General features: G+C 32.5%; 1 protein-coding gene across 1 annotated transcript in view; it reads left to right on the plus strand.

Moving 5' to 3' along the window:
* The window catches only part of LOC127869669 (speract receptor-like), an 87,938-nt gene that overhangs the window by 7,525 nt on the left and 64,881 nt on the right, over positions 1–15,532 (plus strand). Inside the window, exon 2 of the mRNA XM_052412326.1 lies at positions 1–588. This exon is cut by the window's left edge and continues 322 nt beyond it. Coding sequence (XP_052268286.1) covers positions 217–588 — 372 coding nt within the window. The 5' untranslated portion in view covers positions 1–216. The remainder of the gene's footprint in view (positions 589–15,532) is intronic.

The following is a 15,532-nucleotide window of genomic DNA, read 5'->3' on the forward strand; positions in this document are numbered from 1 at the left end:
AGTTATTCTGTCAGCTACCTATTATAAGGTTAAGTCGATTAATAATAGGCACACTCGAAAAAATAATATCGCCGTGTAGTCTTAATGAAATACTGTACAAATCGTGGTTGAAAAATACGACAATTTCCAATGGATTTAAAATGTGTTTGTGGGCGCAATAATTAAGTGAAGATTTAAAAGGGAAAAAAATATGTGCATGAACATTAATTGATACTGATGAAAAAAATGTCGAGATTGTTCCCGCTGTATATATTTCTCTATCTTTCTGTAATTTGTGTGTGTAACGTAATAAAGATGGGATACATCACGGGCTCGGAGAAGCTTGCTGGTACGTTATACCGTCGCCCGGGCCAGCAGATCTCGGGTGCGCTCACCATGGCGCTTGCGGAGATCAACAACGACACGAGCGTCCTGGTGGATCACACGCTGGACTTCACCATCGTCGAGACTTACGGCGATGAGTTGGAGAGCTTGAAGGGCACAGTGCTGCTTATCAGTCAGAACATATCAGTCTACATAGGGCCGCAGGAGACATGCATTCACGAGGCTAAGGTTGCCGCGGCCTTCAATATACCAATGATATCGTATGTAAGTAGGAAACGAACTAGTACTGTAGATACTCGATAACAATAGTGGTTGGAATTCACTTTGGAAAGATTCTCTAAATAATCTGATATGAAATTGACAAATTAACTAATTCTTTATGACGAAATATGAAATTTATATATTCATTATAACAAATCAATATTAAATAATGTGTTTGTTGATGTTCGTTTAAACAAGACTGTTTAAAAACACAATATTGATATTGAAAAAATACGTTTTACATAAAAACTACTTAATATTTATGAATTTGAATATGCACTAGTAATTATGTTGTTTGTAAAACATCCCATTTTCCTGACATTTTAATGATTTCTCGAATATAGGTGTACTATAAAAGACATCATACTTAGCTATCTTAGTACTTAAATCTTTTAAATGAAGTAAGGCCCAGTATTAGAACACACACAATAAATACAAACAGAACAATAGCAGTTATACACTTGAGATAACGTAGTTATCCATCCTCGCTAAAATGGCTGTAAATAATGAAAATCGTTTATTGGACAAAATAAATAAAAATTGCTATTAGCTTAATGTATATGAAAATCGATTTATCAGTTTGTTCAGAACTTAACACCTCTACATATTTTTTCATGGCTGAAGAAAGATTTGCCAATTTCGTTTATTAATATTTTCCATCGTCATCGTCACGTCATGGTTTGGTTCGTTATGAGAATCTGACGACGTGAAAAGTAAATATATCACTAGATAACGCGCTGCCGCCCCAAACGTGAGATATGACTTCTCTCGCTGGTGCGATGTTGTGATTAATTAAGCTAAAGCGATTAAACTGATTATAATTATCACAATGTAATAACTTAATCGAATGAATATAAGGATTTATTTTTTTACATTTCATAAAAACATATTAAATATTTCTATTGTATACAATGAAATTAAATTGGCACGATTATTTAACGGTGAAATTAATTTTACTTTTGCTGGAATTACTCAGTAATATCCGCCAGCACACGAATATGCGTGGGTGTATTATTTCTAATTATAACGAAGATTGCAACAGTTGATCCAATGTCAAACGTAGATATATAAGCATATGCAATTCATTATACTGATATAAATCTTTCCCTGAATGGAACTGTCCACATCATTCGCAAGGTAGAACAGACACCCGATTATTTGATCAAGTCCTGGGAACATTGGGCTTAATGCATGTGCGTAAAGTGTCTTCCGCGCATTTGAGCTCAGATATATAAATTAACAACACCCAGCTGATGTTGACGAGTTAAGCCTCTTAGAATGCAATGAATGCCAATTTGTTGCAGCGTGAAGATACTTTGTGAATATTTCTCTCTTAAAAGATATCGTTTAACGCATACATAATTTATTTCCTTGTCAGAAATGACCAAGTTAAAAAATATGCGAACTAAAGAGAAAGTCGTTCACTGAAAAATGTGAGGATAGATATTATGAAAAGACTCAGACGTTACTTATTTAAGATGTTTTTAAAAATAAAAGTGAATGTGCGTTTTATTTCTGTATGTATACATTTTATCAATATATATTTTGAGATAACATATGATTCGCGCTGTTGGAAAACCGGATTGAATGCATATGTATAAAGTGTAGGCTTTATCATATAAGTTGTATAATTATGATGCACTTAAAATCTTCATAGGCTAACAGATATATCGAAAATCGTTGCAATCAAAGCTTAAATCCGTGCATGCGCATTAAAAAGATTAACACATTGAAAGAGCATCAGTAACCATAGAAAACAGATCATCACACACCCCTGGCGATGATCCAAGGAAAACTCGTATCACTTGTTTCAAACTTCATGTTTTTCGTATTGCGAAATACATTTGTGGGTATTTGATCATGTTAGTTCGCTTAGCTAGTTTAACGGAATTCTAGCAAGCAGTGGTTTCAGCGAATGCATTTCATTTAGTACTTTTGTCCCTACGTAAGTGTTTTACATAAAAACCTACAGCAAGCTTAACACAAAACACAGATTTGGAAGAGTTTAGATATTTTTCATAGTCCTGTTATTCGTTTTTGTCAAAGTGAACTAAAATATTGATAAAGCATATATTGAGGAATAAACAAAATGCAATATGATTTCTTATTCCTAATTAAAAAGCGTTCGATATTGGTAATAAGAACGTATTATGTAATGTTTCTGTAAATCAAGATTGATATATCTCATACATCACTTTAATTATAATAATTCGTGTATATTTACGTATTTATGTTCCGTGTATGTTGTATACTTCAGTATGCGGTGAATCCTCATTAGCTGAACCATATCATTTTCGTAATTGCAAATGAGCATATCTGCATTAATAATGGAAGACACTTGCCTCTCACGAGACCTTAATAAATAATTAACATAATTCTACTTGACATATTGACTATGCTTGTGCCCTTGCATATCTGAAGGAACATATGAGTCGCTTTCTGAGAAAACTGGGCATAATGCACGTGCGTAAAGTGTCGTCCCAGATTAGCCAGTGCAGTCCGCACAGGCTAATCAGGGACGACACTTTCCGCCTAAATTGGATTTTTGCTAAGAAGAGACTTCATTTAAACGAAAAATGTCATAAAAGCGGAAAGTGTCGTGCTTGGGACGACACTTTACGCACAAGCATTATGCCCAGTTTTCTCAGAACACGACTCATATATATATTTGAGCCGCATCGTTTTATGTCATATGCGGGCAGCGTAGCTCATGAACAGCTTGCGCATCCACTCACTTAAGTTAATCATTATTTGTGCAGATCCACAGTTTGATTTCAATGTTTTACTATCGATGTGACACCGTAAATTACAAGACATTTATGATTTTTCACCAATAAATCTATACAAACTTTCTTTAAAAATGTTAAATGTAGTTAGTTATTATTAATTAAAATAGCTGTTCTCTGCATTGCTTTTAGGGCGGCATTACAGGATGAATAGTCAAATATCTTCACAATGTTAACAACGTAATTTATAAACTGTTCCTGATGGTTTTACCATTACCATCTCGTCGTTAAACAAAGTGTTCTCTCTGGAATGCAAATTTTATACGTCAATAGAAACTTAACAGTTTTATTTCCAGAAGATTTTACTTCCAACTATTGTCGGAGAGCATCTTAATTTAACTGTCGACTCCATGTTCTTCGAATAGAAGACCAACCTCATTGTTTCTCGTTAACTGACATGTTGAAACTCATCCGATGTAGTTGTCATCCAAAGACCAAACTGGAGTTCATATTGTATTGTTTATAATAGATAATGTGATTTCAAATCCCCGTATACAAATTGTATCCCGATAACAGACAGGCTTGCATAAGTGTGTAAACTGTGTTAACCATTGTTCCGTTTTGTTGACTAAAGGTGTCTAATTAATATATTTCACTGGAAAGTCCCTAGATGTATTTTATGTATAATTTTAGTTCTACTAAGTCGAATATCAAGCGTATCTTTATTGAATGCTATGCGATTAAGTATTGAACCTTCTCGGATAATTATTTCTAATAATATTTCACTTTTCTGAACAGGGACTTTTTAAAGATTGCAATTCGTTTTAAAATTGAATATTACTCTTAACTGTTACACATGCTTGTTATATTTAAGAATAAATTGAAAAACACTGCATTTTCTCATAATTAAAATAGTTTTGCTATTTCTTCCACACGGCTCTGCCATTTTCATTCGTATTGAGCCAAGTTGACTTTAATAGAATGCCTCGAGGATATTGATTGACACAAAGGCTTCACGCTGGTCGTCTTAGTTAAAACTGTTCTTAAAAATCCAGAGTAATTTCAATTGGAATAAGTATCCGAATACGACACCGTGTTTTCAAGGCGAACTTTATCATTAAAGTACGTTGACATTTCGGAATAAATAGTGAAGAAAACTGTTTACCATATAATCTATCCTGTTCAGAACAAAACACTCGTCAATCGTGGAAATGCAGTTTTACATTTTATGTGCTGATTTAAATGAATCCTTTTTGTCTGCGTTACCATATTTATGATATTGTGACCATGCCCTCTGTTGCAAGCATTTTGTCTAATGCTTTACAGTACTCTTTAGTTTCATGTATGCATTATTTCTCCACATATCACGACACCAATGACATGACGACAATAGCCATCTTGTCTATTGATAGGGCCAGAAGCAGACCATACAAATTACTTTCGAAACTTACGGCGCAATTATTATAATCGAACATGGCGCTGGAATGCTGATTTCCTAAATTAATTGTTACTATCAATGAGAAAATAGAACGGGTATAAACTTTGTAACAGTTAATAATATGATCAGAATAATTATGGCATAAAGTAAAAAGAGCATGATTACTGATAACGTTAGTTCATCCTTATACCAATAAGCAAACAAATATCCTATATATACTATTATTTAATCATTATACCATTAAAGCGGCCTTTTCACGCTTTGGTAAATTGACAAAATTGAAACAAATTGTTTCAGATTTGCAAATTTTCCTTGAAGTTATTATATTTGTGAGGAAGCAGTAATACTGAACATTTACCATGCTCTAAAATGTCCATTATGTGCATCTTTTGACGATTTAAAAACCCGAAAATTATAAAGCGTTGCAACGCGAAACGATTGAATAATTTTGAGAATTATGTTGTTGTCGTTGTATTTTTTGATCTTACGAGGATTGCATATATAAAGTAAAAAAAAAAACAACCCACACTAACCATGGTATGAAAGCGGATGATCTAGTGGATAGAGTGGTAGACTTTGCTCCGTGGCTCCAGAGGTCAGTGGATCGAGCCCCGTTGAGGGTTACTTTTTTAAAAATTCTTTAATTGTAATCTTGTTTATTTACTGGAGATTTTTAGACCCAATGTTAACATTTATCAATATAAAACATTTAATGACAAACTTCAATACATACCAAAATCTGTGAAAAGGCCCCTTTAAGGAAACAGATATCCTATATATAAATATATATACGAGGAATTCAAATGTTCTTTGCGAATATGTACACTGTTTGTACTCAAAAGTGTTGATAATTTGACTGGAGACAGTGAACACAAGTATAAAAGCGTATACACTGTTTAGTAAAAACATATATGTAGATTTAATTTCCATCTAGTTAGCAGTAGGACAAAATAGATTGGTTCTTAAGTGATGTCGTCTCGTCCTGGAATCCGTATCTTTCGGAACATTAACAACGAACAATGAATTTCTAGAGATGTTTTGCATAACCACTTACATAACATCAATTTAATGCATTCTCTCGAAATTTATATACGGTGCTGGGGTAATGCGAAATGAAAATGGGTTAAGCAAGACATTATTTGAAATATATATTTAACAAATGAGTTTTACCGTGTAACTATATTTATATATTAATTTAATTGTACAGTTTGTGTTTCCAAAACTTAAGTTGACAAACAGAACATACTGACCCTTTTGTAATGATAAAGTGGGAATATGTTCACAAATAAGATCTTTGTCTCCCAGTTTAAAACAATGATTGTATTATATTGATAAACTAACAAATGGACTCATTGCATATTAATTGTTACCACGAGATATCCCAACATCACACGCCGCGGAATCAAAGACAGCAAGGCATACAAGCTACATGCTATTTAAAAGCAGGATTGCATCAATCTGTACTTCATCTGTCCATTACTGTGTAATATTTGAGTACATATGTATAAATGAACTATGGAAGAGCGGTTTCGTAAAGTTAACTCTCTTATATTTTAATAAATGCCAATATACTACATCCTGATAATACCATATGCTTATTTTTTTTCTAAAGATCTAGCAAGTATATTCGTTGATAACATATTAGATTCATTGTAAAGTGGTGAAAGATTACCTAACCTTCATTTAAGGATGAGTCTGATGTAGAATGCAAGTGACAAAACATAACTAAGATGAATTCAAATTTATATCAATATGGTCCTTCTTCAGCAATACTACTGGCATGAGCACTTTAAACATCAACTTTAAAAAGTCAAAGGCTGTAACTGAAACAAGTTTCCTACCATTTTCTTAAGAATTCAAACAAATTAATGGTAATAACGGCATTTTGTCCTTCACATCAACAAACGTTTATAAATGAGCCGCGTTTTGAGAAAACTGGGCTTAATTCATGTGCGTAAAGTGTCGTCCCAGATTAGCCTGTGCATTCCGCACAGGCTTATCAGGGACGACACTTTCCGCTTTAATGGTATTTTGCGTTTAAAGGAAGTCCCTTTTTACCGAAAATCTAGTAAAGCGGAAAGTGTCGTCCATGATTAGCCTGTGCGAACAGCACAGGCTAATTTGGGATGACAAATTACGCACATGCATTATGTCCAGTTTTCTCAGAACGCGACTCAAATAAGTCGCTTTAGCACCGAGTACAGTGCGCAGTCATACCCTCTGTAAGAATTATGTACATGTTTTTACAGAACAGCTGCAAATTGATTAATAAATATTTAAGTGCTTAGGAAAGTTCTATTATATAAGTACAGTGATACGAGTAACCAAAAATTAACCGATTATCATAAAGATCCATAATGCATATTATCATCCTTTCACTTTTTATGTTATGACAATTCCAGAATGCATTCTGGGTTTTCAATCATACCTGTTCGCTTTGCTCATTATACGGAATTCGAGCACGTTAAGTTTCTCGTAAATGCATTACATGCGCCCTACTTGTGTACTGTACCAGTGACGGATAAAACTTTTTATGCCGCACAGTATATGTTCAAGTTGCAGTATTGTTGTCATTGTTTATAGCTTTCAAATGAAATCTTTATCGTACAGTTATGTTCTTCGTCTGTTGTTGCTAGATATATATGTGCGTTGTATTAACTTAAAGCGAAAACATCACTCTGATAATACCCTTTGTTCAATATTAAATTACCGGTATGCTTTTTACGCAATAGGTACACATGCTTCATATGAAATGCCGTCACAGCATGTATTATATGTCAATATTGAATGTTTGTACTATCTTTAAAAACTACATTTAAACTTATTGTTATGAATTATTTCCTTCACTTGAAGATAATCTTTATCGATAATGGAATTAATTTTTCTACCATTAAACAAACTGTCATCGAACACAACGCGGACTGACAGTGTGCAGGTCATTAATTAAGTATACGAGCATTTATCAGCTTAAATCTTTTACAAATAAATGATTCGCATAGGTAGTTTAAATGTGTCATTTCTCTCGGATCGTTTAAAATTATGTATTTTAATTAGTACAATGATTTAAACATTGCAGACTGGAAATACCCACATTTCCAGTCTTAGGGAAGTAATGCTTGCATACAACCATTACTAAAATTATTTAATGGTTGCCACAATATTTAAAAACGTTTTTTTTCGTTACATTAACGATTATGATAATATAGTTATACATTTGACTAGAGCTTTTACTACTGTTACTACCATTTAAGGCCTGTCGACAAATTATTAAATTGTTATTCTAATATATCTATCCAGTTTCGTATGTAACTGTTCATTCTCTGATGAGGTAATCGATTGTCATCCCGTGGAGGTATTAGAGGGAGTGTATACAAAACGGCTCATTAATTATACAATCTCGTAACTTCTGAAAGCCTGCAAGTGGTTATATTTCTTAATAGTCATATTCCGGAATATATTTCTGGAATTTTCATCAAGCCTGTTCGTTCTGCTAATTGCGTGGAATTGTAGGCTGGGGATCTTCCGCATAAATGCATTACATGCGCAATCACGCAATCGAACGAGTTATATTCCATGTCCGTTCCGTTGTTTGTCGTTTACTCCAATGCAATCTTATTTAATATACGCTCCATTATATTTTGTGTACTCATAAATGCGGCCGAATCCGCCATAGCTGCGGTATAATGAGGATTACCTGCATAGGAACACCACTGTATTGATTAAGGAAGGCACTTTACTTCGTCGTTATCTCGATCCCCAGAGAGCGGACTGTGTATACTTTGAGAAGAGTTAGTTTATCGGCTTCAATCGAATACTGAAAAAATAAACACCGTTCATATAGCATTAATGGTATTTTGATGATAAAAATAATAAAAAGAATATTGGTGACTGAAATATAATAAACATCATATAATGCAAGAACGATATTTATAAAAAATTACTTGAAAACATTACAGAGATAATATGAAAGATGATTTATATGTCAGATGAACTGTATTGCATCGCTTAATAAAGTCATACTTACAATTTATATACAGCCATTATTCATACATATTATTATGAATACTTAATCATACCCAGCACGTCTCATCAAACATTTTGTTCAGTTCTTAAGTGGGTTAAGATTAAGAAATCTGTTTATTAAGTTGATTCCTAAAATACAAATAAGAATACCGAGTCATTATCGTCTGTTATACGTTTATCATGACCGCTGTCTATCAAGTTCGTGTAGTTGACGTTTAGTTTCATATATTGATGGCTAAATAATAAATTGTCAATTATCCTGCCATACAATTGGAACTTTCATTTATGATACTCAGTCTAACTCGTTCGCAAACAAAGAAATGACACAAGCCTCTACGCGATTGCATCTATAACATGCATTTGTATAATCAAATCACTTAACCTGGTCAGTGCTTAATGCCAACTATATTATTTTAGCGAAGATAAATGCACAAATTAAGTCGCTTTCTATCTTGAGCTATATGTAACTCATAAGCTTCAGAGGAAGACTGAAGTTTACCATCTAAGGGCAAGGGAATATCGAATTCACATTGATTTTAAAGGCATGCATGACTATTCTTTACTATAACGGACGTTTACCATAGTGTACATCGTGAAATTTTATTGCATATCGAAAAATAAGTTAATTTTAACCGGCTGTTAAATAAATTCACTTCGGAAAATAATGGCTATTGTTTCTCATAAACTTTAAATAAGTTCTTAAAATGTATGTTATGTCTCTATGGTAATTCTTTCGCGCTTTAAATTTGCCAATTATGTTAATTGTCTCCGCCCATAGCGACCACGTTTCTACACGTATGTTTATTTATTAACTTAGTTTTTTTTACTCTATGCCTTGCTATTGCTACAAGTTGTGCATGCACTGGTTGTAAGTGAGATGTATTTTTAATGGTCAACAAGAGTTTATGTCGACACCACTAATTGATGAAACAATATTTTTAGTTCCTTTTTTAATACATTATATATTTTGAAGACATTATTCTATGAAGAACTTCTTTTTAACGATCAAGAAAATATGATTGCCCTGAAAATATGTTCAACAAAAAAAATGAAATTTTTCTCTAACAATACTATACACTTGTATTTGAATTTGTTATTGCTGTTTATGTTTTACTCAAAAGGAGAAATATATAGTTGTAGTTGAGCCTTTACTTAGTTGGAAAAATATATCGTTTTAGTATTTAGGTTAGTATTATTTGTTTCTTGATTTATGAACATATGAATCTCATGTTTTACATATTCAAACACTCACATAACTCTTGTTTTGTAAATTGCCTGACTTCATGTTAAGTTGGCAAGTCTGTTTTTAATATGAAATGTCTAGGGTTATGATTTTGTGGTAAGTGTGATACATTATACAACATCGGTTTTGTTGCTTTGGGTATAATCAGCAATCGTTTGATCTATAATTAGAATAAGTTAAACACAAGGTTAAAATTTATTTATGTGATAGAAGTTGTTATCGTGATTTTGAACAATGTGTTCTTGTTTAACATGACAGTTTGACATTTATATTTTAAGAAATTTTGAAGAACGATTTAAAGAACACCGTTGAAATATAAATGTTCGCGAACATTTTTTTGAACAGTTACACGCATTAGAACGTTACAAAAACACAAAGCAATTTATCTATTTCCAATGTTCGGCTGGTTCCTTATGACAATTCTGAAAAAAGCATGTCCAGTACAGTAAAATTACATGTATTTAAATCCGAATAATTAAGTAATAATCACATAAGCTTGAACTGTGGTTTACATTTCAATGTTTTGATTTTATTTCAATTTAAAGTTAAGCCTCAAAGTATTTTTTTTAGGAATACAATGCAATACGTTCCCAGTTTTGGATGTCATTGAATCATTATCTTGGCAGAGGAGATATCTAATCTTCCCTGAACACAACTTTGGTATAAAACAATACATGAGTAGTTATATAGTTAACGTTGTAATCATGAACATATATCTAAACAAAGATAGTGGCTATACGTTTTAAAGTCATCACTTAATTGAAATTTAATATCAATAATGGTTGCTTTAATTTCAATAATTCATTATGGCAGGGGCGACCTATTTACTATAGCAAGTTGTTTGTATAATCAAAATTCATATAACATTTCAACAAAAGGCTGTTTTCATGGGATGTTTTACGCGAAGAAATTCGGACTTGGTGAACATAATAACATTTGATATATGATATAAATAATGGCTATAATATTTCTATTAAATACAAATTAAACATAGTAATTGTAATTAGGTATGTTACCATGATAAACAAACTCCACGCTAATTTTCGGATATTTCGAACTAAACATAATTATTATGCATCCTTTGGCACATTGTTCGAAAACAAACTATGGTGAGCTTAGGTTGTGGTGGGATAAGAGAAGCTAACACCCATTTCCTTTGTATTTAAGAAATGTAATGATAGTTTTTGACATACTGTGTGTGTACGAACTGAAAGAAAAATACGTGTTACTTGTATGTACTGAAACGCCGATGGCGTTAATACATACATTAGTTGTATTTTTGCATGATAGATTGTTTTACATTTTGTGTGTGCACAAACTGTAAGAAAAATTCGTGTTACGTGTACGTTCGGAAACGCCGATGGTGTTTATTAGTTTTATAATTATTAGTTATTAGATTAATAGTTTTTTTCCTCCTCTATCAGATACTAAATACAATCATCTGAACCAGAAGTATATTTGTTTTCACTATTGTAGGCTAGAGGCTTTATTGTAAGCTTTATTGCTGAAATAAATGTTGTTGTTGTTGTTTATACCTACATTAGGCATTTTGTTTTAAAAGTGCATCAATCGCTAATCAGAAAGACGTCTCGCAGTCGGTTGCGTGTTTAGCAAGTGATAAATATGATCGGATTGTTTGGCAGACGAAATAGATAAGATATTTAACATAGAATTTTCTAATTCTTTAAATATTTCACTAACAAACTTTTTTTCGAAGATTTTCTTCTGCAAATTTTTGTAAGACAATTTTAAGTGAATTTTGCTAAGGCCAGTTTTAGTAAAACAACGTTCTTAGACAATAAAACAAATAAAACAAACTTTTGTGGCAAAACCTACATAACGTTTACAATAGGTAATATATTTCGCAAAAGGCCATGAATGTTAGCGTGGCGCAGTGGAAGCACATCCTCTAACGAAATCTGACAAAAATTGGTTCAAATACCGGTGATGACAGATTTTGTTTCAACTTTATTTTCCTTAATATTATAATTTGTTATGTGCATTAAAAACTTTTGAAAGAATGCTAAAATCTGTTAACAATTCCCTTAAAAACGTGGATGCTAACGTATTTTGATTAAATTTGATTCCACTTGTTTCGTATATGCCATTATTCAAATAAATTCCAGTTGATATGTTCCTAACATTTTTGCTTATTTTCCCTATAATCAGCCATGTGCTTTTTTACAAAGTGAATCTCATCAAATTTGTTTATGAGATATCATACCTTTTTAATGTATTTACGAATGGGGTACGTTATTTAAAGTAGTTTGAAAAATAATTGTCTTGTTTTTGCAGAAGACTATCGAGTTTTTTTCAGGGGTGTATTAAAACTGGGCTTAATGCATGTGCGAAAGTGTCGTCCCAGATTAGCCTGTGCAGTCCGCACAGGCTTATCAGGGACGACACTTTCTGCTTTAATGGTATTTTGCGTTTAAAGGAAGTCCCTTTTTACCGAAAATCTAGTAAAAGCGGAAAGTGTCGTCCATGATTAGCCTGTGCGGACGGCACAGGCTAATTTGGGATGACAAATTAATCACATGCATTATGTCCATTTTTCTCAGAACGCGACTCAAATAAGTTGCTTTAGCACCGAGTACAGTGCGCAGTCATACCCCCCTTAAGAATTATTTACATGTTTTTACAGAACAGCTGCAAATTGATTAATAAATATTTAGTGCTTAGGAATGTTCTATTATATTATTACAGTGATACGAGTAACCAAAAATTAACCGATTATCATAAAGATCCATAATGCATATTATCACCCTTTCACTTTTAATGTTCTGACAATTCCAGAATGCATTCTGGGTTTTCAATCATACCTGTTCGCTTTGCTCATTATACGGAATTCTAGCACGTCAAGTTTCTCGTAAATGCAACACATGCGCCCTACTTGTGTACTGTACCATTAACGGATAAAACATTTTTTTATGCCGCACAGTCTATGTTCAAGTTGCAGTATTGTTGTCATTGTTTATAGCTTTCAAATGAAATCTTTATCGTACAGTTATGTTCTTTGTCTGCTTTTGCTAGATATATATGTGCGTTGTATTAACTTAAAGCGAAAACATCACTCTAATAATACCCTTTGTTCAATATTAAATTACCGGTATGCTTTTTACGCGATAGGTTCACATGCTTCACATATGAAATACCGTTACAGCATGTTTTATATGTCAATATTGAATGTTTGTACTATCTTTAAAAACTACATTTAAACTTATTGTTATGAATTATTTCCTTTACTTGAAGATAATCTTTATCGATAATGGAATTAATTTTTCTACCATTAAACAAACTGTCATCGAACACAACGCGGACTGACAGTGTGCAGGTCATTAATTAAGTATACGAGCATTTATCAGCTTTAATCTTTTACAAATAAATAATTCGCATAGGTAGTTTAAATGTGTCATTTCTCTCGGATCGTTTAAAATCATGTATTTTAATTAGTACAATGATTTAAACATTGCAGACTGGAAATACCCACATTTCCAGTCTTAGGGAAGTAATGCTTGCATACAACCATTATTAAAATTATTTAATGGTTGCCACAATATTTAAATACGTTTTTTTCGTTACATTAACGATTATGATAAGATAGTTATACATTTGACTAGAGCTATTACTACTGTTACCATTTAAGGCCTGTCGACAAATTATTAAATTGTTATTCTAATATATCTAACCAGTTTCGTATGTAACTGTTCATTCTCTGATGAGGTAATCGATTGTCATCCCGTGGAGGTATTAGAGGGAGTGTATACAATACGGCTCATTATAATTATACAATCATACAATTATACAATATCGTAACTTCTGAAAGCCTGTAAGTGGTTATATTTCTGAATAGTCATATTCTGGAATAATTTTCTGGAATTTTATCAAGCCTGTTCGTTCTGCTAATTGCGTGGAATTGTAGCCTGGGGATCTTCCGCATAAATGCATTACATGCGCAACCACGTGTGTTAGACAAAGTATGGATAATCGAACGAGTTATATTCCATGTCCGTTCCGTTGTTTGTCGTTTACTCCAATGCAATCTTATTTAATATACGCTCCATTATATTTTGTGTACTCATAAATGCGGCCGAATCCGCCATAGCTGCGGTATAATTAGGATTACCTGCATAGGAACACCACTGTATTGATCAAGGAAGGCACTTTACTTCGTCGTTATCTCGATCCCCAGAGATCGGACTGTGTATACATTGAGAAGAGTTAGTTTATCGGCTTCAATCGAATACTGAAAAAATAAACACCGTTCATATAGCATTAATGGTATTTTGATGATTAAAATAATAACAAGAATATTGGTGACTGAAATATAATTAACATCATATAATGCAAGAACGATAATTATCAAAAATTACTTGAAAACATTACAGAGATAATATGAAAGATGATTTATATGTCAGATGAACTGTATTGCATTGCTTAATAAAGTCATACTTACAATTTATATACAGCCATTATACATACATATTATTGTGAATACTTAATCATACCCAGCACGTCTCATCAAACATTTTGTTCAGTTCTTAAGTGGGTTAAGATTAAGAAATCTGTTTATTAAGTTGATTCCTAAAATACAAATAAGAATACCGAGTCATTATCGTCTGTTATACGTTTATTATGACCGCTGTCTATCAAGTTCGTGTAGTTGACGTTTTGTTTCATATACTGATGGCTAAATAATAAATTGTCAATTATCCTGCCATACAATTGGAACTTTCATTTATGATACTCAGTCTAACTCGTTCGCAAACAAAGAAATGACACAAGCCTCTACGCGATTGCATCTATAACATGCATTTGTATAATCAAATCACTTAACCTGGTCAGTGCTTAATGCCAACTACATGTATATTATTTAAGCGAAGATAAATGCACAAATTAAGTCGCTTTCTATCTTGAACTATATATAACTCATAAGCTTCAGAGGAAGACTGAAGTTTACCATCTAAGGGCAAGGGAATATCGAATTCACATTGATTTTAAAGGCACGCATGACTATGCTTTACTATAACGGACGTTTACCATAGTGTCCATCGTGAAGTTTAATTGCATATCGAAAAATAAGTTAATTTTTACCGGCTGTAAAATAAATTCACTTCGGAAATTATGGCTATTGTTTCTCATAAATTTTAAATAAGTTCTTAAAATGTATGTTATGTCTCTATGGTAATTCTTTCGCGCTTTAAATTTGCCAATTATGTTAATTGTCTCCGCCCATAGCGACCACGTTTCTACACGTATGTTTATTTATTAACTTAGTTTTTTTCACTCTATGCCTTGCTATTGCTACAAGTTGTGCATGCACTGGTTGTAAGTGAGATGTATTTTTAATGGTCAACAAGAGTTTATGTCGACACCACTAATTGATGAAACAATATTTTTAGTTCCTTTTTTAATACATTTTATATTTTGAAGACATTATTCTATGAAGAACTCCTTTTTAACGATCACGAAAATATGATTGCCCTGAAAATATGTTCAACAAAAATTTGAAATTTT

This window comes from Dreissena polymorpha, chromosome 2, assembly GCF_020536995.1.
Source record: "Dreissena polymorpha isolate Duluth1 chromosome 2, UMN_Dpol_1.0, whole genome shotgun sequence".
NCBI lineage: Eukaryota > Metazoa > Mollusca > Bivalvia > Myida > Dreissenidae > Dreissena > Dreissena polymorpha.